Consider the following 26899-nt stretch of genomic DNA (forward strand, 5'->3'; position numbering starts at 1 on the left):
TGCACCGTAGCAAACATAGAAATCATACAAGCTAGACTTTCGCACTCAATGCATCGAAGTGTCTGGCATGCACAAGTGCAAGCACAGCAGCGTACAAACTAGCGTACAGCTAATTATACAGAAAAACCTACATCGTGTGACGCCGGCTTTTTATTGCTGTTATACTGTTATTAACCAGTGAATAACAAAGAAATATAACCGTTTTAAAACACAATTATATTGCAGTTACAAAAAAAATTATGTAACATAAATATTAATCAAATATAAATGTTGAAAATAACATTGGCTATGCGAGCCAAACGTGGATGTCAGTACGTATGCTTCCAATGAAATTAATTTTGTCTATAATTCTGTAGGGGGGTTAGAGGGGATTCGGGAAATTAAATCTCGAATTGAGATTATTCCCAAATAAAGTCTTGGCATAAGTACCAAGCAAAATTCGTGCCTCGTGCACATGAATTAAAAATTCCAACGAAAAAATTAATTTCATTGGAAGCATACGTACTGACATCCACATTTGGCTCGCATAGCCAATGTTATTTTCAACATTTATATTTGATTTATAACGAGCGTTTATAAATTCACACGGTATAAATATTAATAATGTATAACTCATGTTATATTGCGTGTTACTTCTAGATTATATAATAGTTATATTCTGTGTTTGCTGGGATAGTACGTTTATCGTCGTTTAATTTTGCATTCAAATTATATTTTAACGATCATTTTATCACACACAAAATGATAAAAAAAATTCAGTGCATTATAACAAAAAAACATATTTGCCTTTATGTCATTAATATTAATATCGAAGTAAAAAGTAATCAATGCATGACTATTATGGGTGCGTTCGGGGAGACGCTATTAGCGCTGACAGCGTCGTTCTATCTTTGTTACTTACTAAAAGTTGAACAAGGACAGAGCACGCTAATGCCGAACGCTGATACGAACCGCAGCACGTAATCTCATTGAATAGAATATATTATACGTCTATAAAAGTGCACAAAATGAAGCAGTTGCTTATTCACTATCAAAGTGACTGCAGGAACGACATAATCGCGATTTACCTTCAATAAGTATCAGAAGTGATCATACCCAGCAAACACATATTATAACAGTTATATAACATTGGAGTCAAAAATTAAAATAACAACGTTATATTTTTATTATATAATTGTTATGTATTATCTATTTATTATTGCTATATAACATACTAGCAAACGCATATATTATAACAGTTATATAACATTGAAACAAAAAATTAATATAACAGCTGTTATATATTTATTACATAAATTTATATATCATCTGTTTGCCGTTGCTATATAATATATTAGTAAATACCTATTATAACAGTTATATAACATTAGAATAAAAAATTAAAATAACAGCTGTTACATAATATTTATTATATAAAGTATATAACTCGTTTACTGTGTTGTTATATAATGTGTACGAAAAATAGTTATATGTTTCTTCATTTGCGTGTTTTGTGCAATGCTGCTAAATTTCGCGGTTTTTGTATACACACGGTCTTTTCCCGCGTGCTAAATGCATAATGTGGTGACAATGAAAAACCAATGTTAAAGTAGCGCTGGTGTCAAAGTGATACGTGATCGCCTCTCTAATAAAATATGATTTATGGTTGATTTATTGTTGGCGGGAAAGCCGGCAAAAAATATTGTGCTGTGCCTTCGTGTTGCAAAAGATTCACTTTCTTTACATAAACCAAAGACTGTAAGTATATTTAAAGTACTTATTATAAGACTGTTATATATTTTATATAACTGCGATGTTCGTCATTCCTCTAATATGCTTTTTCTTACAGAGATTAAAACTCTCTCCATTGAAAGATTTGATCGCCACATCTCGAGAGACCCTGAGCTATTGCTATTCGATCATCTGTAATTCGTTCATCGTAAGTACACAATTATTGTGGGTGAGCTGTGGAATGCTGGATTTTATATATTGAAGAAGGCGGAAAGTGTAAATATACAATTATTAATATTGCAAAATTTTTTAGGTTATATAGCGATATAGCCATATAAAAATATTGTAATCTGTACGCTATATATATATATATATTGTATGTCTTATTTCATAATTATTATTTGCATATTATATGTTCTTTATTAATATTATATACTTAATAGATTCAATCAGTAAATATTTTATTCATCATCAGACATTTGTGAAGTGTCATCGAAGCATCAATTTTTATGGTTTTCATATATTTTACAATAAGTCATTGTCAATAAGTGTATTAATTTTTTAAAACTGCTCTTTAAGATATTTTGCATATACAGTTTATATATATATCGCATATTTTATTTAATTTTTAATATGCTTATTGCCATATTATCTATTCGCATTTTGTTTCAGATTAATTTGATTATTTGTATGTAAAGTTTACTTGTATTTTATTAATATTTGCATATGATTTTGTATCTTATATAGTTAACTAAGATTTATTAATTTTCAAATTTTATATTTTATTATTTTTTTCTAACTACTATAACTTAATTTTTTAAATTTGTTCTAATTTAAATAATCGATCAAAATTATCAACATGCCAAAAACATATCACCATTTATCAAAAAGACATAAAAATCAATTGATTTCATGTCATATGTCACAATTACATAAAATTACAACTATAACATCAAATGTTTCCAAAAAACATTTTAAAATTAATTCTAATATTTGTAACTCTAACTCAGAGAATACATTTTCAAATGAAACTAATACTCTTCTCAGTGATAACATTTTCGATGCATCTAATAATATCTTTAATCCATCAATGGATAATAGTTTTTCAGCATCTAATAGTTTTGACATTCCTATTGCATCAGATCAAGATAGTTCTTCATTGTCTAATTTTTCTTCCAAATCAATTGATTTTAATAATGAAATCTCGGTACAAAATGTACAAAACTTAAGTTTACAAGAAGATTTGCAAATCTTAGTTTCAAAGCATTGTATTCCTCAAGGTACTGTAGATCAACTTCTTTTTATTTTGCGGAAACATGGTCATAATGATTTACCTGAAACGTGTAGAACTTTAATGAAAACACCACGTAATACTTTTCAAAATATATCTGCTGTTAGTGGTGGAAGATACATTCATTTTGGATTAGCTTCGGGAATAAAATACTCTATATCAAAATATTGTAAAATTATGCCTCGTGAAATAAAAATAAATATTAATATCGATGGTCTACCTTTAAGTAAAAGTTCAAGTAGCCAGTTTTGACCTATTCTCGCATCAATTGAAATTAAAGATCTTTATACCGAGCCTTTTGCAGTTGGGATATTTCACGGAATGTCCAAACCGAATAATGTAAATGATTTTCTTCGTCCTTTTGTTAATGAAGCACAAATTGTTTTTCGAGATGGTATATTATTAGATAATAATTTCCATTGTAAAATCATATTGAATGCAATTTTATGCGATGCTCCTGCAAAATCATTAATCACATGTACCAAAGGTCACACAGGTTATTTTTCATGTTCAAAATGTTTTCAAGAAGGTGATTTTGTATGTAATCGAGTTGTCTTTCCGGAAATTAATTGCACATTAAGAACAAATGAATCATTTCGTACTCGTAGTCAAGAGGAGCATCATATAGGTGATTCAATTTTAGAAAATCTCCCTATAGATATGATTTCACAAATTCCTTTAGATTACATGCACCTTGTTTGTTTAGGATCGAGGCGTTTATTACAATTTTATGTCAGGGGTAAAAAAGGTGTAAGATTATCCAAAGTTGCAATTGATTCCATTAATAAACATCTACTTGACACAAGAAAATGTATAACTAAAGAATTTTCGAGAATGCCAAAAAGTTTATTATATATTGATAGTTGGAAAGCTACGGAAGTTCGCCTTTTTTTACTTTATTTGGGTTTAGTTTTGTTAAAGCCATTTTTGTCTAAAGACTATTATAATCATTTTTTATCACTAAGTATAGCTATTCGTATATTTGCAGATCCAAAAAAATGTTTAATTCTTAACGATTTCGCACATTCCTTGATAACCTGGTTTATTTCAAACTATAGAAATGCTTTTGGACTGGAATATCTTTCACATAATATTCATAATTTAGAACATCTTGCAAATGATGTCAAAACTTTTGGATGTTTAGATGCTTTTAGTTGTTTTAAATTTGAGAATCACATGCAAAAAATTAAAAAGCGAATAAAAAATTGTGGCAAACCATTAGAGGAATATTCTAATCGAATTTTCGAATTAAATCAACTTCCATTAGAAAAATCATATTTAAAGTCATATCCTATTATTCATATTAAAAAGACAATTCAAAACACTAATGATATATCTCATTTAGAGTTCAATGGCTTCAATATTTTTACAAAAGAAAATGAAAACTGTTGTTTGTTGAACGATAATTCTTTGGCATTTATTTTAGAAATAATTTTAGATAGTAATGATGTTCCATACATAAATGTAAAGCGAATTTTATATACCGAACCATTTTTTAACACTCCATGTGATTCTAAAGAACTACTGGGTATACAAACTTTTTTGGAAACAAGTCCTTTTAACATAGAAAAATTGCCGGCAACAAACATAAAAACAAAATGTTTGAAATTAAAACATCTTGAGTTGCAAAACACATTTGTTATAATTCCACTTTTGCATGCATGTACCTAATTATTCTTATTTTGATTTTTTCTTTTAAAGAATTATTCTCATCTTGCAGTAATGTTCTTTTTAACAGCTTTATCATTACCAAGATTAAATATCTTAGTGTTTTTTTTTTAAAGAATGATGAGATAATACTGCAGGTTTTTTATGACTATTGATTTTCATATATTGCTATGTATTGCTGTGGTTGGTTTTAGCTTTAAGTTGTTTAAAATATTAAATAAATACTTTGATATTACCTATAATTAAGATTATTTTGTACCACGCCTTTTTTCACGGACAATACTTTCGTTCTAGAAATTGCACTTCTTGCAATTTCTTCTTGTGTCGGCGCGATCTTTGTTCATCGCGCAGGATTCTGTAAATATATATTTACAGAATCCTGCTTATAGTGCTGTTTTTTTTGTGCATATCAAATCGTCGATTTCTTTGTGTCGTCAATCTGTGTGCCTACCTGACTCCATAGTGCGCGCGTTACCGCTGTTACTACTATTTAAAGATTCCGAACAATTATAAAAAGTGTATAGTGTTTTTTGTAAAAACATTTATAACAAACTTTATATTCTACAAAGAATAATAGCTATGTACATATATACATATATTAATAGAATGTAGTGTCAAACTCACACACATCCTCGATACCCATCGTTCTACCTGAACATTACGGGTGGTGTGCGAATTATAAGAAACTCTGTATTCTGCATATATATTTTTTTCAGAGAAAATGTCCGAAACAAAATTGTACGCAATTGTACAATTTTTAGCTGATGAATCTTTCTCAGAGATTCCAACAAATTGGATTCAACGAAATAATGATGTCTTTATTTGTTGGTGGCCTAATACAAAGAATATCAGTTCGCTTATTAAAAATCGAGCTGAACCGGATAAAAAATTATGGTCAAGATTTGATATAACGGTGATAAAATATTGTTGTAAGTTATAATTTTATGAATACTATATTTTAATTATAATATTTTCATTATTTTAATTTTTTAACGTGTAAATGCATATTTTATTTATATTTTGTGTCAAAAATTAATTTATTATAATTACTATATATTATTACGGATGTTATTGTTATTGTTATTATATTTATATGTACATATGTATTTATTATTATTATTATTTGGGTAGCGTCACTTGCATCTGCCCGCAAATCAGCTGCAGATGCTCAGTATGGTACGACTGATGAAGAAAAATGTGGCCGAGGGCAAAGAAAATTAAAGAAAAATGAATATTATTTTTCTGAGAACGATGAAAATGATTATACTGACGATTCGAATGATGAAGAAAGAAACGCGTGTGATGATGATGAAGAAAATTACGATAACGAAAAAAACAAATCGGTTAAACACTTGAAACAGAGTAAATTTTAACATTTACTTTGAATTAAATGTTTTTATATAATTGCTGAATATTTGAGATGCTTATTTATTTTTGTTTGTTGTTATTTTTCTTATTATTTTATTTTGTTTGCAGATATTAATCGACCTGTTTTTAATTCTATTCCTGAATACAATTCTCAGCAAAAAGATAATTGTTGCCAATCTATCAATACTTCCAGTACTGATAAAAATTCAAATTGTTTTGTTTCCAAAAATACTGATAATGAAATTTCAGTATCACGCACAAGTAAGTTTATATATCTTACAATTTCTATGAATATAATAAAATGTAAATATTAAATAACCAACAATTGTAATCTGTAGATAACAACAAATGCAGTTCTAATGAAAAAACAAAAAAAATTACATATTCTGATAAGTCCGCATCACCCTCTGGTATAATGGATATTGAGAGTATTCCTATCTTAGAACTTCCAGAAATACAAGATATTTATAAAATTCTAGAACGGATAGAAAGTAAGTTATGACAATTATATCTGCAATGTATTATATGTACAATTTTAAGAATTTATTAAATATTTAATACTCATATATTTAATACTCTAATATACTTAATATTTAATACTAACACTGTGCGTGTGTGTCAATTATATGGATGATGTTTGCAATTATAAAAATATACAGAAATATATATACATACATATATATATATATATATATATATATATATATATATACACGCTATACGTTTCTTTTTAATTGTAGCAGGTTTAGATAAAGTTATACGTACAGGTTTAGATAAAGTTATACGTGCAAACGTTGCTACCAATTTCGAGCTAAAAAGTATCTCGAGAAGATTAAGTACATTGGAGTCTGGTCAACGTAATGATGCAGAATTGACAGAAAATGATATGGTAATGATAATGCCCTTATTGCCACTACAAACAGTTGAATCTATAAAAGAATTCGAAAATTTAATTATATCAAACGAAGTTGCTGCATCGCAATTTGTAAGTTATTTTTCATTTGCAATTATTTCTACATCTGTATAGAGATCTATCTATACCATTTACTATATCATTTCCATCTATATCATTTCTATACTAAAAAGAATCCATATAGAAAAATGAATAAGTTGGATTATAGAACATTAAAGTGAATGCAATTACCCATTGAATAAGAATCGTTAATTTTTTTAAAAGAAATAGTAAAGAGAATTAATTCATATGTATTATGTAAAACTTTTCATTTTTTTAAATATAGAATTATTTTTATAACCTTTTTTATATGCAGTTTTTATACATTTTTCAATAAACATTATTAACTACTTTCTTTTTCTAAATTTATAGTATAGTTGATATGATATTATCTCTATATTATATATTATTTACATAAATTTATTGTTAATTTCAGAAAAAATTGATCCTAAAAATTGGAGGCACCACTCCACGAAATAGCATTCATCGTACTTTAGAACGAATAATCAGCAATAAATGCGCAATAAACTGTTCCTGGAAAGGCGTTCGATTAAATTATAAAATAAACAATTTAACATTTATTAAGAATATACGTGGTAAATATTTGAAAATTATATTTAACTATTTTTTAAAATTCTTTTTCAATTCTGTTTAGATTACACAAACGTACATTTTTTTTATTAGATACTATTTAATTATTAAATATAATTTTCCTTTCATATACATGCGTATATGAAATTGTGTCAGTATATTAATTAAATTTTAACTTATTTTACAGATATTATATGCTCTGTACATTCAGGTTTAACTGAATCCGAATTCGATATAACTGCTGCGGAATGGTTCAGGTTTGCAAAGCAACGAGCAATACGAGAAGAAAAAAAAAATCTATAATACATGGTGCTATTTACATTTAATATACTCACACACGTTAAACACACATTAAATTGTTTTAGTTTAAAAATTCATTTATATATCTTAATTATTTGTGATATCATAAATATGTTTTTGTTTCGTTATTTTCTTATAATATATATATAGAAAGTTTACACATATATGTTATATATTTTCATTCAGAAATTTAATTTATATTTTAAATAGTTTATATACGTATATATAATTATATCATTTATGATAAGAATAAGTTTCTGTGGACGTATATTATAAGAGAATACACATAAAATTGAGTGATTTTAATAATAACCATATGATAATTAGAAAAATAATATATAATTTTTAAGTTTTATTATTTCGTTTACGAAAATTATAAAGTTATAATGTCTAAATAAAATTAATGATCTATATATATCATATATAATAATCTATATCTTATCTATATATAATTAATAACCTCTATATATCTATATTATGTATATATTATATATATAATAATCTTATTATATATATATATATTATATATATAATAATCACTTTTAAAGCTTCAAAAACAATATAAAAAATTAAGTTTAATATATGTATTAATGCATTAAGTTTAATAAAAATCAATTAAATGATATTTTTAATCTTTTATTAATACATAATCTTTTTATAAAATTATTAACAAAGCTTAAAAAGTGATTATGAGGAAAGATTGTTATAAAGATTATTTTACACACACACACACGCACGCACGCACGCACACACACAGCACGCATCTCTCAAAAAGAAAAATTGTAGTTGCTCAACAATTTAATAAATTTTTTTGTTGTATAATATAATATAAACATATGTATATAGTGCACGATGTCAATATATTAGCTTTTCTGAAAAATTTGCATGTTTTAAAAAATGTAAATTTATAAGTTTTATGTTGACATCGTGTCATTATGTTTATATTCATATTATTCATCAAAAAAATTTATACAAAATTATTGAGTTACTACGATTTTTTGTTGAGAGATGTGTGTTGTGTGTGTATGTGTATATACATTTAATTGTAACAATTATATAATTAATACATTAAGAACACATAACATACATTAAGTTGTTATATAAATATTACATGTATATTCAAAAACATTTGAAAATTAGATGTGACATTCATATAACAATTATATAAATATTGAACCAGTAATCTTAATATGTTATATCTTAATTATATTATAGTTATGTTCTTAATGTAACACAATAATATTACATTATATAATTGTTACAATTAAATGTATAACTATTATATAACATTGTTGCTTCCTTGAGTGGGAAATTACAAGGAATGAGAGTATTACATGTTGCAATACTGTTATATTACTTGTTATATTTTGTTACATTGAGTTATGTAACCGTTATAATATAGTTATAAAATGTGTTTGCTGGGTAGTTATTGACATTTGTAGTCATAATGAAAAAAATGTATAACTATTTATTTGTCGAGCTCTCTGGTAAGTAATTCTATCTTTTTAATCAAGTTAATGCATTCTTTAAGATGCTACAAAAGTATACGTATATTAATTCTAAATTCTAAAGACTGTTACATTAAGATAAAATTTGTGCTATTAAAACCAGGGTTGGCAAAAAACTTGTTTTTTTCATTTTAAACAAAAAACATTGATTTTTTGTTTAAAATGAAAAAAAATTTTGTTCATATAACTTTAAAGTACTCTTCAAGCCATTAAAATTTGTTGTACGTCTTTTTTTTCTACCTCTTATAGTTTACCAGACATTCGATCCTAAAGAAAAATACCGTTTTTCTTTAAAGGGGTGTTTCACCCCTTAAAACTCAATATCCACACATATAAAAAAATACGTGTCTTTTAGATTTGTATATTTAACAACATATTTGAAGAAGAATCAAATCGGTTCCGGACAGTTGTGACATGTCCCTTGTAAGTCAAACGTTACAGTATTAACATTTTCTTTTAACGCAAGCCACCATGTTATCGGTTTAACATTTTTAATGGATTCCTCAGAAAAGACGCGAGTGGTCGAACATTACATTACGATTACGGTTACATTACATTACGATTACACAGATCAAAGCTATCAAGTGTTTTTTTTGCTTGTTTAAAACATGTTTTTTTTGTTTAAAACATGTTTTTTTCTTACTTTACTTAAAAACACGTATAAAATAAAAAAAACATGTTTTAAACAAAAAAATCAATGTTTTTTGTTTAAAATGAAAAAAACAAGTTTTTTGCCAACCCTGCTATTTTGTATCATAACTTCAAATATGATACTTATTACAATCATATGTTAAGAAACTTGTCTTGCATATTGTCATTTATATATTATATATTATATAAATATCGAAAACGCCATTTGTGAGCCCCAATACACTGTGTATATTTACACGATATACATATATGTATATCCTGTGTATATTTCGCCTACGCGCGTCTATCGTCATATATATAGACATTATCAAATATTGAACGAAGCTATGTAAGCTATGTCGCGTGAACTTGAAATATCGATGTGCTGTTCGTTCTGCCACTCGTTGTTATTTCTTATTTTATGGAGCACTTTGCAATTCGCATACAGGCTGACTTAATCTTCAAGTATTGCAGAAACAGAGCACTTCAATGAATAATTAATAGTAAATTATAAAAACTAAGGTCTTATATATGGTAATCAGGGTTGGCAAGAAACTTGTTTTTTTCATTTTAAACTAAAAAGAAACATATTTTAAACAAGCAAAAGAAAACGTTTAATAACCGTAATTATATAATATATAATCTGATTTTTTACACAAGTTTTTTTAGTTGAGTAATAATTCTTTATTAATATATAAAATTATATATTCTTTATTTTATTTTGAGTTATTAATTTTAAAATTTATTTATTTAATTTTAATTAAATTTAAAAGTAGGTATAAAAAAATACCCAATATGCAATGACTGCAATACTGCAATGCAATTCCAATATGTTATTGTTACCATTCATTTTTTTGTACTTAAATGTTTATTATTTTTTTAGTTAAAGGAATGACATTATTTTATTATTTGCAATAGATAAAATATATAATGCAATGTGTTATAATTTAGTTTTTTTGTATAGTTTGTAGATAGTAGATAGTTTTATAAGTAGTCTTTAATATATTCAATTATATTGATTATTACTTAATATTTAATATCCAAAAATAAATATTGTGTTAAAATAATGCTCATCTTATTTTTATTTCATTATTTATATTTTTATATATCTATAAAATATAGATAAAAAATTAAAACAAAAATCTTTATACACGATTAGTTTTTGTTTGTTTTTGCTTTTTTTTGCAATTTCTTTTTCAAATAATCATATGTTTTAATTGCAATGTTTTAAACAGTTTTAAACAGTAATTTAAAGCTGTTTAAAACAAAAATGTTTAAAACAGTGGACACTGTTTTAAACAAGTTTTAATCAAACAGTTTTAAACAAATTGTTTAAAACATGCCAACCCTGATTAAAACAGAGTGTTTTATACGCGATATTCTTGAATAAACTTCAAAACTTATTCTTATTTACGTCAAAGTAAATACCCCGTATAATTATTAAGTAAAAATTACTTTTTAATTATACAAATCTCATTTTTTTGATATTTCATAAATCTAAATATTATACACTACGCAAAACAATTAGGGGAGCGCTTTAAAACTTGCAAAATTTGATGATTTTTAAGAAGCCATATCTCGGCTTAGAGAGGTCGTAGAACAATGTTTCTGGGCGCATTTTAACGGGTGAAGCCTCAACTTTAAAGTGGGTAAGGCAGCATTATTCATCTCATCGAACTGTTTTTCGTGTGAGGCTTAAAATCAGATGGCATAAAAACTTTAGAAATTTCTTGACTTTGTAGTTGTCCATGGAAAAAACAGGGATGGAATCATAAATGCCACCACATTGGCTTTGAAGGAACCCTTCCCTTTAAAATGCCGCAAGAAATATTGCTCTATCATGCCTAGGAGCCGAGTTATCGCATTTCAAAGTCACCCCTGCATTTTGCAAGATTTTTAGCAATACCGCCGGCATTCGCGTTATCCAATGTGCACCATGGGGAGGTTGCTCGATCGGATTTTGCACATCATGTGTATGTGTACGTCAATGTTAAGTGTATGCGTGATGCGTGTGTGTGTGCTTTAAAGCGCTCCCCTAATTATTTTGCGTAGTATATAAACATTTTATAATACAGATAACTCATCATTCTTATTAAAATTACATTTAGAAAATAATACAGATTCAAGAATTGAAGAAAATGTGATGGTAAAAAATAAATAAAATTGAAAGTTTGAATTGTCACGCTTTCTTTACCTAAACGGTAGAAAGTCCGCATTATCTTCTTGAAGTGTTTAAAAGCGACAAATTTGTTTTATTAGCGATACAAATTTCTTATACTTATATAAATGTTGGCGCAAGAAAGTATAATATTATTTAAATAATGATACTCTATAATATACAAAATTGTAAATATTAACGAACGAACTCTCCGCCTTTAAATTTGATTACCAAAAATTTGTGCACACTGTATATTATATATCAAAAACCATTTTGCATTTTTTTTACAGTTCCACTAACTCGCAAATGGCCATTGATGTCTTCACCATTTCCGTTAACGTTCATAATTTTTGGATATTTATTTTTTGTTCTTTACGCTGGTCCTCGCTACATGAAAAATCGATCGCCGTATCAATTGAGAACCATTATGTTACTTTATAACATAATACAAATTTTAGCAAACATATGGGTCATACAAGGACATATATCTTCCGGTTGGTTCTCAGAATATGGTGTAATAATGCATTCAGTGTCATCTCCGGATTCTTCCAATACGATCAAAGTATATTTTCACAATATATAATAATAATTATTACTTGTTATCGATTATATTATTTGCTAGAAAAGGTAAAATTATATGTAATTATTAAATATGTAAGGAGAATACATAAGCAGAGAAAATACGATATAGTGGTATAAGATCCATAAATGACTCATTTATATAGGCAATATTTTTTTTAAATTCTTTAGTAGTACTTTGTATATTTTGTATTATCAAAGTTGAATTTCAGAACTACAATATTTTGTGGTGGTTTCTATTAATGAAAATATACGATCTTGTTGATACATGCATATTTGTATTGAGAAAGAAACAAAATCAGGCTTCCTATTTTCACTTGTACCATCATGTATCAAATATATTTTTCACCTGGATTTGTTTAAAATATGTTTTGGACGAAAGAGTGACATTTCTTACTCTGCTTAATTGTGCCGTACACGTAATCATGTATTCGTATTATTTGATCACTTCAAGGGGGCCGAAATATCAACAAATATTAGCTCCTTTTAAGCCTTATTTAACTAGTATACAAATGGTAAGTTGCATTATAATATTTTATAACAAAACTTAACACTTAAAACATAACTTTACACACACACACAACATATACATATTTCAATAATTTATGTTTCAGTAATATAATGCATATTTGTATAATTTTTTTGTTTTTCTGTTTGCGAAATTAGGCACACCTTGCTGCAATTATAATATATTTAATGCAGTTTGCAAATCCAGCTTGTCAAGTAGAAGCGCAGTTTCATCTAGTTATACATGCTATTTTTAGTGTAAATGTACTAATACTTCTTTACTTATTTTATGATTTTTATAAGACATATTATACTCACGTATCTAAAGAAAAATAGAATTAAGATTGATATCAAATTAGTACAAATAATTATAATGACTAATTAATTTTTTACGCAAGCGACTAATTAGTTATTTATTGAATAACAATAATGTTATTTCAAAACTTTAGTTATTTTAATCATTTCTTGTGTTTATAATCACTTATTAATTTCTTGATATTAGTCAAGAAATAATATTATTGTTATTCACAATTGTTATTTAATAAATAACTATAATTAATCGCTTGAATAAACAATTTACAATTTTTAATTATTTGTATTTAATTAATATTCAAAAAACTAATTATGTATACATATATATTTCATGAATGTTATTAAAATATACACATAATTGTATACAAATTGAGTATAACACAGTGTTATATTATTTAATACTATTTATTTGTTTTTTCTCGATGTTATATATGTACATATACATATACCTATGTATAATAGGTTTTGTTGCTAAATAAATATTTTTTTAACGACTATATAATTATTTTCTTTTGAAATGCGTATAAACATATAAAGTATAATGTCAAATTTTAAAAGAATATAATACGCTGAAGAATTATTACTATATGTATATTTATTGAGCAGATTTATTTCGATTTTAAAATATTGTATCAATTTTAATTTATATGTATAAATAAAAGAAGTACACATTATATAATAAATTCAATTTTTTCAAAATCTATAATTTTTGAATATATATATATATATTTATATTATATATATATATATATTATATATATATATATATATATATATATATATATAATAGTAGTAGTAATTTTATTAGGTTTTTCGACTTATATAGCGTTTTGACTCGCTCCGATATTTCGTGGCATTTCACTTAAAACGTTATAACTTTAAATCCAATTACTATTTTTGAATTTATAATCTGCCACTTTTTTATAATGCAATTACCTATAATAATGATTAATGACCAATATTAACCTTATACGCTGTCAGCTATCTGAGAATGAAATAAAAGTTTTCACGTCTTTTCAAAATATCTGTTTTGAACTCGCAGTATGGGACATTCTAAATTCTAAACATACGTCACGATAAGCTCACAAACAAAAACACTTTATATATCAAACAATAAACTTTATTTTTAGGTACTATAAAATATACAATAACGAATATTTTACGAAATATAGCAATTTTTAATTAAAAAAATGATTTGACTCGCTCCGGAAGTTTCGATTTGTTCCGGTCTATGTACACTGGAGGTCATAAATTAAATTCTTGTAGTATACAAGTTGCAGTATACAAGTTGCAGTATACAAGTTGCAGTATACAAGTTGCAGTATACAAGTTGCAGTATACAAGTTCCAGTATACAAGTTGCAGTATACAAACCAAAATCCTGTAAAGCTTCAAATATAATCAAAAAAGAAACTTTTCTTTATTTTCAGCTATTGTCTGTTTACGGGTCACTTAAGTTGTCAAATGACAATAGAAAGTTTTTATTTTGAAAAGAGAAAGTTTTCATATGTTTGTGACACATGGACAACAGAATATTTACAATTAGGCGGAGCCATAGACATATAATATATGTATAGACCGAGCATTTGGCCGAAGCTGTCTTGACAAATTAGAAAAGGACAAATGCTTAGCACCTTAGATCTGTCCTTCTTTTGCAATCTTTTGTATTCTCAAGAGTGGAATGGATTAGGGGCAGATCAGGGACCATTTCACCAATGATCGCAAGTTTCGTTCTCTTCCACTGCGTTTTTAGACAAAGATAGATCTACGGTATTGAGCATCCGTCTCTTTCTAATCTGTCAATACGATTTCACTACGGGAGAGATAGGCAACGTTCGGGTCTACATATTATATGTCTATGGGTGGAGCATTATCGTAAACGTTGGATAAAAATCGTACTATACTAACGATTTCGGACTTGTTTGCAGGTAGAATTACTGTTGACATTAGCGAATTGATCAATCAAAGCAAAGCATTTTACTATTATTTTTTTATAATAGTAAAATTATATAAATTGTAATAAAAAATTAATGTATGTTTTCTTAGAACTGTTCTATTTAATGTTTCTTTGTTTAAAAATAAAATAAAAATAAGAATAATATTAAATATTTATTATCATAAATTTTATTATATCATATAATTTTATATAAATTTCAATATAGGTATAAATTTTTATAAAATTTAATAAATACAATAGAATAAGTGTAAAAAATTCAAGACTCATAGAACTTCTCATTATGTACACTGATGTACAGACAAAGTTTCAACTTTAAAGAAACATTTGCCAAAGATTTCTTTGAAATCTTCTGTCACAATGGTATATCTAATAAATGAGTACGTTAAAGGACTAAAAACGAGTTTTAACTTTATAATAAAAAATTAATTTCTGATTTAAAACGTACATAGAATTATTATCGCCGCTAACATCATCACTGTCTTTATCATAGGTCAGTCTTAAACAACGATGAAATAATGCTGTACTGAATTACAGACAAAATTCACTTCACACGCTGCTGTTGAATGTCCGCGTAAATTCCCACAATTTCACAATGGCACATCGAGACCTATATGTAACATCCCGTTAGATTAGCCGATATCTCTCTCTCTCTCTCTTGCTTTTCATTTGCTTTATAAAAAGATATAATTTATAACTTTTAACTTTGACCTATAATTTAAAAAATATTAAGAATTACTACTATATATTACTACTACTATTACCATCACTACTATTACTAATATTTTTTTTTATATTTTTTCTTGTTTCTTTTTTTACCGATTTTTTAATGATAATTCAAAATAAGCACAGTTAGAACACTATTACAATTTTCATGCAATATTTTTTATTATTAATTATTGCTATTATTTATTATTATTATTATTATTTATTGTTATTTATATTTTATAATTTATTATTTATTATTTAATACTTTTTTATTCACCAGAATATCTATACATAGAAAACACTATTGTCTTTTTTTTTACCAATAATTAAGGCTATCTTAAAATATAAACAACCCATGATTCATCATATCATGACAATAGCAATTGCTCGAAGTCATAAATCATACATGAGTAAACAAAGAAGATAAAGAGAGCGGAAATTTTTTTACCGTGATAAATTCGCCGAGGTACAGTAGGTTCCTTCAATATACATTAGTAAATAGTCATAATATAAACATACAAAATATATGTATATTATATTAGGTTTATTCGAGATACATTAGTCAGAACGATTTTATAAACTATTTTAGTAATAAATATAAAGATTATCACATTTTATCCCTTCTGTGTGTGTGTGTGTGTGTGTGTGTGTGTGTGTGTGTGTGTGTGTGTGTGTGTGTGTGTGTGTGTGTGTGTGTGTGTGTGTGTGTGTGTGTGTGTGTGTGTGTGTGTGTGTGTGTGTGTGTGTGTGTGTGTGTGTGTGTGTGTGTGTGTGTGTGTGTGTGTGTGTGTGTGTGTGTGTGTGTGTGTGTGTGTGTGTGTGTGTGTGTGTGTGTGTGTGTGTGTGTGTGTGTGTGTGTGTGTGTGTGTGTGTGTGTGTGTGTGTGTGTGTGTGTGTGTGTGTGTGTGTGTGTGTCAATGATAGATACCCCAGTATACAAAGCGTCTTTAAATGTTATAAGACTGTGTCGGATGTTTTCTTCGCTTAAAACAAAATTCTCTTGAAAGGCCTTTGTATTCGAAAATTTCGTAAAACATAAATGGAACGTCTGTTCGATGCTCAACAATTTCTATAAGTAAAATGGACGCCATGAATGTGGAAAAAGGGCACATACGCCAAAATACTATTTCGAGAAAATCGACTTCAAAGTTTTCATTAGAATATTACTTAATGAAAAATAATGCGATTAAAACAATTTTTTTTAAAGATGTATAATATATCCTTTAAACGTTCTGAAAACAGAGATCACGATTTGAAGATGATATTTGTATGATTTTTTATGAGTTTTAAAAAATTGATTTATGTGTGCTCCTTTTCCATAAATAGAATAAAATCGTAAAAAAATGATATCTTTTTTAATTAAATATAATTAAATTTATTAAATATAATTTTATTTAATTAAATATAATTATTTAGATTTTATGAATGTTTTTTATTTTTTATATCACTAGTACATTAATCAACAGGGTAGTTAAAATAATCGATCAAAACTAGCCAATAAATTTGTCTAAGTTACGACTTTTTCGACCTTATGGTTGTGGTCCTTTTAAAGTATAACTGAGATATTAATTAAATTTTTAAGCGAGAAAAATATTGGTCCGAAAGTCGCTGAATCGGGAATCGAACCCGAGTCTTTCGCTTGCCGGGCGACTGCTCTTACCTCTAAGCTATTCAGACTCCTCGAAACAATACTTTTCTCCTTCGCTTTTGTATAGTTATTTGTAAATAACGCCTTGTTATCCGCCGGCGTACACTAAACAGTTGGAAAATTTATCTATACGGGTGGGCTCCATAATTAGATTCAGGAGCAAATTTAAATTTTATGAATGTTTTTTATTTTTATATCGCTAGTACATTAATCAACAGGGTAGTTAAATTAATCGACCAAAAATTTTATTAATATCTCAGTTATACTTTAAAAGGATCACAACCATATGGTCGAAAAAGTCGTAACATAGACAAATTTATTGGCTAGTTTTGGTCGATTAATTTAACTACCCTGATAATTATTTAGTTTATAACTTTCTATATATTGTTTAAATAAATATGTAACGACACCTCCGCGTCCTTCCCGACCGCCCACCCGTTAGAAGGCTGCGCCCGGCGAACACCGGCCGGGCAGGGCAGCAGGCGCCAAGCGCCAAAAATTAATCAAACCGTTAAACACGGTTCACCGAAAACGCCCGACGCACGCCGAAAGAAACCGAGTCTTATCACCCCTACTCCCGCTCCTTCGATCCAGCCTCCGATCCCGTTACTCGATCCGTATAAAAAGAGAGCTCGCGATAAGAGCTCTCTCAGATACCGTTCCGACTCCGCCGTATCACCGAATCCTCCCTACCGAAGAATAGAGATCGAGGTAGACGCTTTCGCTGCCTCTGCGAAGATAGTCTTCGTACTCAAAACTCCGGTTTCCGAAAAACCTACGAGCCTATGTATCCGAGGTAGACGAGTCCGCTGCCTCTCCCGAGATTGTCTCGAGATACATAGATCCCGTCTCTCGCACCAAGCGCATCGGCGACAGTTAGGTGGAGCTCCGCCACCTTTGCCGAGATTTCTCGGCCGCCGTTGCGTTCCCGCCTCGCGCGTTCACAAGCGCATAAGTGGACGGCCGTGGAACGCCGTCCATACGATAGCCGCGAGCCGCCGCGGATCCCCGCACCACGGAACACACCGCGCGACGCCCGCCTCGCATTTTAAGCGTGCTGGTCGACCGCGCTCTCTTCGATATATCGAAGAGAGCGGCCGCTCTCGCCCGACGCGGTTCTCTGTACGCGCTGACGCACGCACCGGCAAAAACTCCGGCCGCCCCTCGCGTCTCGCCGACACCCGCGCCTAGCGGTAGTGTAAACACAACCGCGTCGCGAGCCGATATACACCACCGTACGAATCAGTGCAAACCGATACACACACACACACACACACACACACACACACACACACACACACACACACACACCGCAGCGATTTAAAGCACGAGATACAGCTGTCAGCTGATCGCCAAATATCTACCGACGCGTGCGACGTATACATATGCCTTCACACCACCCATACACGCACACTTGTACATAATTACACATACATGAAATAAAGTTCGTTTGTTTAATTATAATTACCGCGTTCGTTGTCTCACCCTTCACGAGCCCTGATCCCGACTGCGTTATCCCGAGCTCGCGAAAGGCTCCGTTACAAATATTAAAATAATTATATAATATTATAATATATTATATATTTTATATAATATATTATATATTATAATATACATATATATTTAATATATATACGATATATGTAATATATATGTATATACATTGCATATTGTATCATATACATAGGTCGTCGGAAAAGTTTTGAGCCTCAACATGTAAATGTCGTTACTCGTCAAAACTATTCTGATACTATAATTGTACATGCTTTGAAAGATATCTCTGAAAATTTCAGGCAAATTAGACGCTCAGTTATTGTTTGACAGTCGTTTGTGTTAGTCGATGTCAGTGTTTTTGTAAAACATACTTCGACGGTCGCTATGGCCAAAATTCACGAATTGCGATTCGAATTGATTGATCACCCACCGTATTCACCAGATCTGGCCCCCAGCGACTTTTTTCTGTTTCCTAAACTCAAAGTTTGGCTCGGAGGTCAGAGATTTTCATCAAACGAGGTCATCACGTCCGTAGAAGCCTATTTTGCTGAGCAAGACGCCAACTATTATTAGGACAGGTTAATATAAAGAGATTGGAGCATCGCTGAAAAAAGTGTATCGACTTAAAAGGAGACTATGTTGAAAAATAAAACTGAATTTAACCGAAAAAATACTTGTTTCTATGTTAGGCTCAAATCTTTTCAGTCTACTCTTGTATATAATTATTATTATTTTTAAAGTAAGGTCCGTTTTGAAATAAAAAAAGATCTTAACATATAAAAATAATTTATTATGGCCAAAAAACTTCTACAAGCTTACTTTATTTTTTCTCATCATTGACTTCCACCCATTTTTGATATTGTTTCAACAGCTTCCTAAATCCATTGTTTTAAGAGTCTGCCGCCTGTGTCTTGAACCAGTTATAGTAACGCCGTTCTTTAGTTCACCGTTAGGAAATTTAATAGACAACTTTGTGAGGTTTTTGGACCAAATGTTATGAGTGACAGTAAAGTTAGGCAATGGTGTCGTTTGTTTAGAGAAGGACACACACATCACGAACAAATGTTCATGACGAAGAGCGTAGCGGTCGCCCAACAATGATGATAAAAGGTTTAATGGAAGAAGTAAATACAAACATTATTGAAAATTAGCGGTTTACGGTTTCAGAATTGTCTATTCAATTTCTTAAAGCAAATGAAAAAACAAAAAGAAAAGCGTACTAAACAACAGCATTACTAACTGGTTCAAGACACAGGCGGTAGACTTTTAAAACAATGGAATTAGGAAGCTGTTGAAACTTGAACCAATATCAAAAATGAATGGAAGTCAATGATGATTATGTAAAAAAATAAAGTAAGCTTGTAGAAGTTTTTTGGCCATAATAAATTATTTTTATATGTTAAGATCTTTTTTTTATTTCAAAACGGACTTTAAAAATGCGCCTCGTATTTATTATATAATATTGTTACATTAAAGAAACAATGTCCTTTGTATATTATATACACTCGTCAACAAAATTAACGCATATGTATTTTAAGTCAAAATTTCGCATAATTTCAAATAAGCATAACTCCGCTAAAAATGATAGGATTTGAAAAATTTTTTTTTTACTGTCAAGCTTGAAGTCTACTTTAAAAACCATTCGTCAGATTTTTAATTTATCCTCCTCCCCCGTACGCTACTGCTTCAAAAGTAAGGACGTGTTTTGTCTCTAAAAAATTGCGTACTTTGTCGCACTCCACGGGGTGAAATAAATTTTTTTCGCAAATCTTATCATAACTATCGTAAAATGTGGACTTTTTACAAATTTAAGAAAAAAGCAAAGTTCGTACGATTTTTTTTCGCGGAGTTATTACATATGAAAGTTACCCATACATTTTTTCCATTTACCGCCAGCATTAGTATTACCCGACACGCACCACGAGGTTGCTGGTTGGATTTGGCGCATAGTGTGTGTGTGCATGTGTGTGTGTATGTGTGTGTGTGTGTGCGCCCACGCGTGCCTGCGTGCGTGTAAATTTGGGTTCAAATTCCTTAAACAACAATTAGAGCATGCATTAATATGCGTGAACGTATAGAAGAAGTAATCTGAAGACGAGGCGGGAACACACAATTTTGAATGAGAACATTCCTACATTTCCCTCTCCTAACCATACGCACGCACGCACACATACACACACACAGCAGAGAGGGTTTGGAATCATTAAATGGAAAAAATGTATGGGTAACTTTCATATGTAATAATTCCGCGAAAAAAAATCGTACGAACTTTGCTTTTTTTTAAATTTGTAGTAAAAAGTCCACATTTTACGATAGTTATGATAAAATTTGCGAAAAAAATGTATTCCACCCTGTGGAGTGCGTCAAAGTACGCAATTTTTTTGAGACGAAACACGTTCTTTCTTTTGAAGCAGTGGCGAACGGGGGAGGAGGATAAATTAAAAATCTGACGAATGGTTTTTAAAGTAGAGACTTCAAGCTTGACAGTGAAAAAAAATTTTTCAAATCCGATCATTTTTAGCGGAGTTATGCTTATTTGAAATTATGCGAAATTTTGACTTAAAATACATATGCGTTAATTTTGTTGACGAGTGTATATAAAACATATAAAAAATATATATATAAATATATATATAAAACATACCTGAATCGATTTAGATGATTTACAGAAAAAGAGCACATAAGTCTATGCCCTTTTTCCATCCATGGCTTTAATTATCATAGACCAATGTGTAGAAAAAAATAGATGGTATCCTACATTGATAAAAAATTATGTAAAAAATGTGAAAAATTCTGTATTGACAGAAGGATTAATATTAGAAATTTTGTATCATATTAAAAGAAAATATCGAATTTTAGAGATGTAAATGTGTATATCTAATTATACATGTAAAGTTTGTTTAAGTATACAGTAGAATGTAATAATATTTAATACAGTAGAAGCCAAATTCAATTTGAAATACAAAATACTCTAATATACAAAGTGTAAAGTAGAATTATTAGATAATCTTATACGTAAAATAACCTATTTTAACTACTTTTTAACTAATTAATGGCTGTTATATTGGATCTTCCATTTTGAAATTTGTAATTCTGACGCCAGATTAGCCAGATTTGTATTCAGCGACTTTGACAACATACCTTCATATCTATTTTTGTGGCAAGTTATGTTGTAATAAAATAAAAAAGAAAAATAGTGGTCATAAATGGCCCATTTTTGAGGTTTCTCTTCATACTTTGACAACAAACGAATGTCATCACATCATTCTATAGTCAAATACTATAAGCAATCATACAAATACATGTCGGCTTAGAGGCAAAAATCGGCCACTTTTTAACATATTTTAATTTTAACCATACAATCACTATGTATAAAAATCTTATTTATTAAACAAAATTTAAAGCCAAGCATTTCCATAATTTTTAAAAAATCGATGTCAAACGATTATATATACAGGGTGTCCCATTTTAATCTCCCCAGGCAATTATCTCGAAAAATATGGAAGATATGGAAAAATGTTTCAGACAAAAGTTGTAGGACTTGAAGGGGGACAGGTGATGAAAGTATAGACTTGAGTGACCTATTGAAGGTCAGGTAAAGGTCATCAATGTTTTCTCAAATGGAACCCCCTATTTTTTATTACATATTCTTGTAGTCCTTGTCGAGACGTTTTCAAAACACTACCTATTGATGTCTCTTACGCAAGCCGTTCCCAAGATACGAAGCTTCAAAGTTGACATATCATCGGCATTTGCATTATCCAATGTACACCGCGGGGAGGTTGTTCAGTCAAATTTGTACATCAAGTGGCCCTAAAAAGGGCAGACTTTGTGTGTTTGTGTGTATGTGTGTGTGGGTGTGTGCTTTTTTAGTAAAACTTTTCTTTAATTATTTTTATTCTGGTTATTTTAATATAAGGGAAAGGATAAGAAAATGGTAGAGAAAGAGAGATAAAAGTTTTACTAAAGAAGCACACACTCTCTTGTATACATATACAGGGTGTCCCATTTTAATCTCCCCAGGCAAACATCTCGAAAAATATGGAAGATACGAAAAAATGTTTCAGACAAAAGTTGTAGGACTTGAAGGGGGACAGATGATGAAAATATGGATTTGATCTTGAGTGACCTATTGAAGGTCAGGTCAAGGTCATCGATGTTTTCTTAAATGGAACCCCCTATTTTTTATTGCATATTCTTGTAGCCCTTGTCGAGACGTTTTCAAAATATCTATTGATGTCTCTTACGCAAGCCGTTCCCAAGATATGAAGCTTTAAAATTGACATACCGCCGGCATTTGCATTACCGATGTATGTATGTACATACACACACCGCGGGGAGGTTGTTCAGTCGAATTTGTATATCAAGTGGCTCTAAAAAGGGCAGACTTTGTATGTGCGTGTGCGTGCGTGTGTGTGTGTGCTTCTTTAGTAAAACTTTTATCTCTCTTTCTCTACCATTTTCTTATCCTTTCCCTTACATTAAAATAACCAGAAGAAAAATAATTAGAGAAAAGTTTTACTAAAGAACCACACACACACACACACACACATACACACATACACACTAGTGATGTAACGAATATTCGTATTCGCATTCGCATTCGCGAATATTCGCTGATTTCAAAGTATTCGCATTCGTATTCGTATTCGCAGAAAATATGCGAATGTTTTGCGAATATTACTTTAATAAAAGTTGGTCTCTTTAGAGGAAAAAATATATAAAATGTTGTAAAAAAACCTAGACAATTAAATAATTTTTCTTTATTAAGTTGGCCAGTCTTAAGGATTTACATTGTAAATTTTACAATGTATTAATAATTTTGTTGACCAAAAACGAAAAACATTATTTTACTTACACAAATTGACTAGATCTTATTTAGCTAGGATAGGAACTAAACAATTTAGCAGTTTTTTTGAGTTTAAATTATTCAATATTGTTTTTTATACTATTTCATATTTATCTCTGAATAATAAATAAACAAAGTCTTTAAACAATTTTCATGAAACTCCGTAATAAAATAAACTTATCTTACAAAAACAAAATTATCTTATTTCTCCTACTCTCTGATTAAAATAATGAAATAAATGAGATACTTATATTTTTCTACTAATATTTAAGTCAGAAGAAAGAATAATCTGACGTTTCAATATTTATAGCTCTTGATAAATAACTAAAAGATAAAGTCTTTGATCATTTTACAGAACTTTGTAATAAAATTAACACACAAAATAATAATTTTTGTACTGATACTCAAGTCACAAGCACGTTTATATAGGTTAATTTTTGGAATTGACTTTTACTGACATTCCAATGAACTGTAATAAAAAAAATTAATAATTAAATTCAAGTAAAGGCATATCAAATTAAAAAAAAAGAAGTTTTGATACTTTTTCTCCATCCAATCTGTTACGGTGGGGCGTGTAAAGTAGACCGGCCCCACTGAAAAATCGCTCACTAGGGACGCTAGTGGGTGGAACGCATAACAATTGTCTTGCTATATCGGATAAAAATTCATATTTTTTATTAGTCTTCTACCACAGTAGTGGATCTACATCACTGTCTATGCGTTTTTCTGATAAGTAATCCGCGATATATTTTTTTAACAAAACTTCTTCAGAATGATTGCTTTCGTTGATAATTTGTTTGTCTTCACTATCGCTTGAATCCATTAGTAAAGCCATTGACTCTTTTAAAGATGTGCATTTTCTTAGATTTTCCGTACTTGTAGATGGTTGGGGTTCTTCGTTACTTACTTTTTTACGTTTAACGATAGGCTCCTGAACTGAATTCATGTAAAACTCCCTTTCTTTGTACATGTCAAGAATATTTTTTATAACATGATCTTTAACGTAAGCGTGATTTCCAAAAAATTTTGATTTATATCGCGGATCCAATAAAGTTGCTGTTGTGAATAAAACATCATTTTCCAAATGAGAAAATCTACGTACTAGTTCATGTTTTAAAACACATATATTTTTGCCAATTTCTTGATCTGTTTCATCTAGACTGTCAATTATTTTTTTCAAAGAAGATATTAATGGAATCACAGACGAAATCGAAACATTAGCACTACTGAGCTCCCTTGTCATCTCCTCGAATGGTTTTAATAAATTAATGAGTTTTTCTAGAACAACCCAATCATGCGATGTAAGCTGAGGGATCTTATGGTTAGAAGATGCGTAAAGACATAATGAGTCTTTAATTTGCAAAATTCTCTGTATCATATAGAATGTGCTATTCCATCTTGTAGAACAATCCTGTAATACATGGAGCTTTGGCTGGTCAAGTTTTTCTTGCAATGCTTTTAATTAACCTGAGCGGTGTTTGAATGATGAAAATGCATCGCTATCTTTTTGCATTTTTTTATTAAGTCAACTATCGTCTCTTGTGCGTTTATTCCATCTTTAACTATAAGTTGTATTTGGTGGGCTGTGCAATCTATATCTTTTACATATAATAAAGACATACTCTTTTTCATATTCGAACCGGAATCTCTAATTATGCAAAGAACTTTCTCCATAGGGATACCCCAGAAAGATAACATTTTCTCAATTTTCGCGGCTATATTTTCGCCTGTGTGGCGACCATCATTGAACACCTCTGCTTTTAAAATTATCAATTTTCTTTCATAATCGCGTGTAATTCCGTGACAAGTCAAACTTAATAAGGACACCCCAGAAGAAGAATCCGACCATAAGTCTGTTGTAAATGACATCTTCTCGAATTGTTTTAGTAGTTCTTTCACCTTCTCTTTTACTCTCGAATATATTTTATCACACAAAAATGTTGTAAAATATTGACGTGTCTTGAGGTTATACGGAGGACAAAGATGCTGTATCAATCTACCAAATCCTAAACTTTCGACGAAATTGAAAGGTAAATCTTCCAATGCGATCATTTCGCTGACCAATTGATCAATTTGAAGAGACTTCGAGTTCTTGTCATCCCATTTTTTTATCCTTTCTATGCACTCAACAATAGAACTTTGTTTAAGTTCATTCTTTCTCGACGTCTGATGGGGTGATAAAATAGACAAAATAGTAAGTTCTTCTCGCTTTTTATTTTCGATCTTTTTTAGATTGCTAAACTCTTCTTTGTGTATTGATTTTATATGGTTTCTCATTGCGCTAGTTGTACGCCCTTTGCGCGAGATTAATTTGTTGCAAATTTTACATTTCGCGTAATCAGTATCAGAGAGTAAAAAAATAAGTCCAAATTGGATTTCGAATTACTTTTGCTCATTTTCGATGATGTATCCTAAAAGTTAAATAAATAAATACATGAAATAAATTACTTTAAGGTAAAACTTTGAGGTTTATCACCTATTAAATACGTAACAATTATAAGAACTTACCTATAAGCACTTTAGGCACTATACGTAATATAAGTATTACGTAATAAATAAATAATATAGTACACAAACAGAAATAAAACTCGTAAAAACTAAAAACATGTGCCACTCGCGGGCACTCTAAATAAACTAAATAAGAATGAACCCGAAATGACACGACGGTAAACA

The 26899-nt window shown here is 29.4% G+C and overlaps 3 protein-coding genes across 7 annotated transcripts in view; 2 read left to right on the plus strand and 1 right to left on the minus strand.

The window, feature by feature from the left end:
• LOC145947518 (very long chain fatty acid elongase AAEL008004-like) overlaps nt 1-13678 on the plus strand; it is a 51036-nt gene extending 37358 nt beyond the window's left edge. The window contains exons 1-5 of one of the 2 annotated variants that reach the window (XM_083057302.1): nt 215-1094; nt 9304-9367; nt 12467-12738; nt 12968-13270; nt 13422-13678. In XM_083057302.1, coding sequence (XP_082913428.1) covers nt 9328-9367; nt 12467-12738; nt 12968-13270; nt 13422-13598 — 792 coding nt within the window. In that variant the 5' untranslated portion in view covers nt 215-1094; nt 9304-9327 and the 3' untranslated portion in view covers nt 13599-13678. Of the gene's footprint in view, nt 1-214; nt 1095-9303; nt 9368-12466; nt 12739-12967; nt 13271-13421 lie in introns of those variants that run through there. The other variant, XM_083057303.1, reaches the window with a different exon arrangement.
• Nucleotides 1094-8188, plus strand: LOC145947517 (uncharacterized). Of its 4 annotated transcripts, none has more exons than XM_083057298.1 (9): nt 1094-1737; nt 1829-1986; nt 5386-5598; nt 5801-6031; nt 6146-6298; nt 6376-6528; nt 6778-7022; nt 7426-7585; nt 7768-8188. In XM_083057298.1, exons 3-9 carry the CDS (start codon nt 5391-5393, stop codon nt 7881-7883), a joined length of 1266 nt encoding a protein of 421 aa, XP_082913424.1. In that variant the 5' UTR covers nt 1094-1737; nt 1829-1986; nt 5386-5390; the 3' UTR covers nt 7884-8188. The 4 variants fall into 4 exon arrangements, with proteins under 4 accessions (XP_082913424.1, XP_082913426.1, XP_082913427.1 ...); XM_083057300.1 differs by having other exon boundaries at nt 1829-1918; XM_083057301.1 differs by lacking the exons at nt 1094-1737; nt 1829-1986 and having other exon boundaries at nt 2447-5598; nt 6805-7022.
• Nucleotides 13679-24911: 11233 nt separating the features above from the next.
• On the minus strand, nt 24912-26503 carry LOC145947523 (zinc finger BED domain-containing protein 4-like). Its single transcript, XM_083057306.1, has 2 exons — nt 25849-26503; nt 24912-25504 (listed from the first exon to the last, which is right to left on the minus strand). The coding sequence occupies exons 1-2, from the start codon at nt 26501-26503 to the stop codon at nt 24912-24914; spliced, it is 1248 nt and encodes a 415-aa protein (XP_082913432.1).
• Nucleotides 26504-26899: the final 396 nt, after the last annotated feature.

Source organism: Prenolepis imparis, unplaced genomic scaffold (genome assembly GCF_030444845.1).
Source record: "Prenolepis imparis isolate NDT839.2.m4 unplaced genomic scaffold, iyPreImpa1.0 SCAF_95, whole genome shotgun sequence".
Taxonomy (NCBI): Eukaryota; Metazoa; Arthropoda; class Insecta; order Hymenoptera; family Formicidae; genus Prenolepis; species Prenolepis imparis.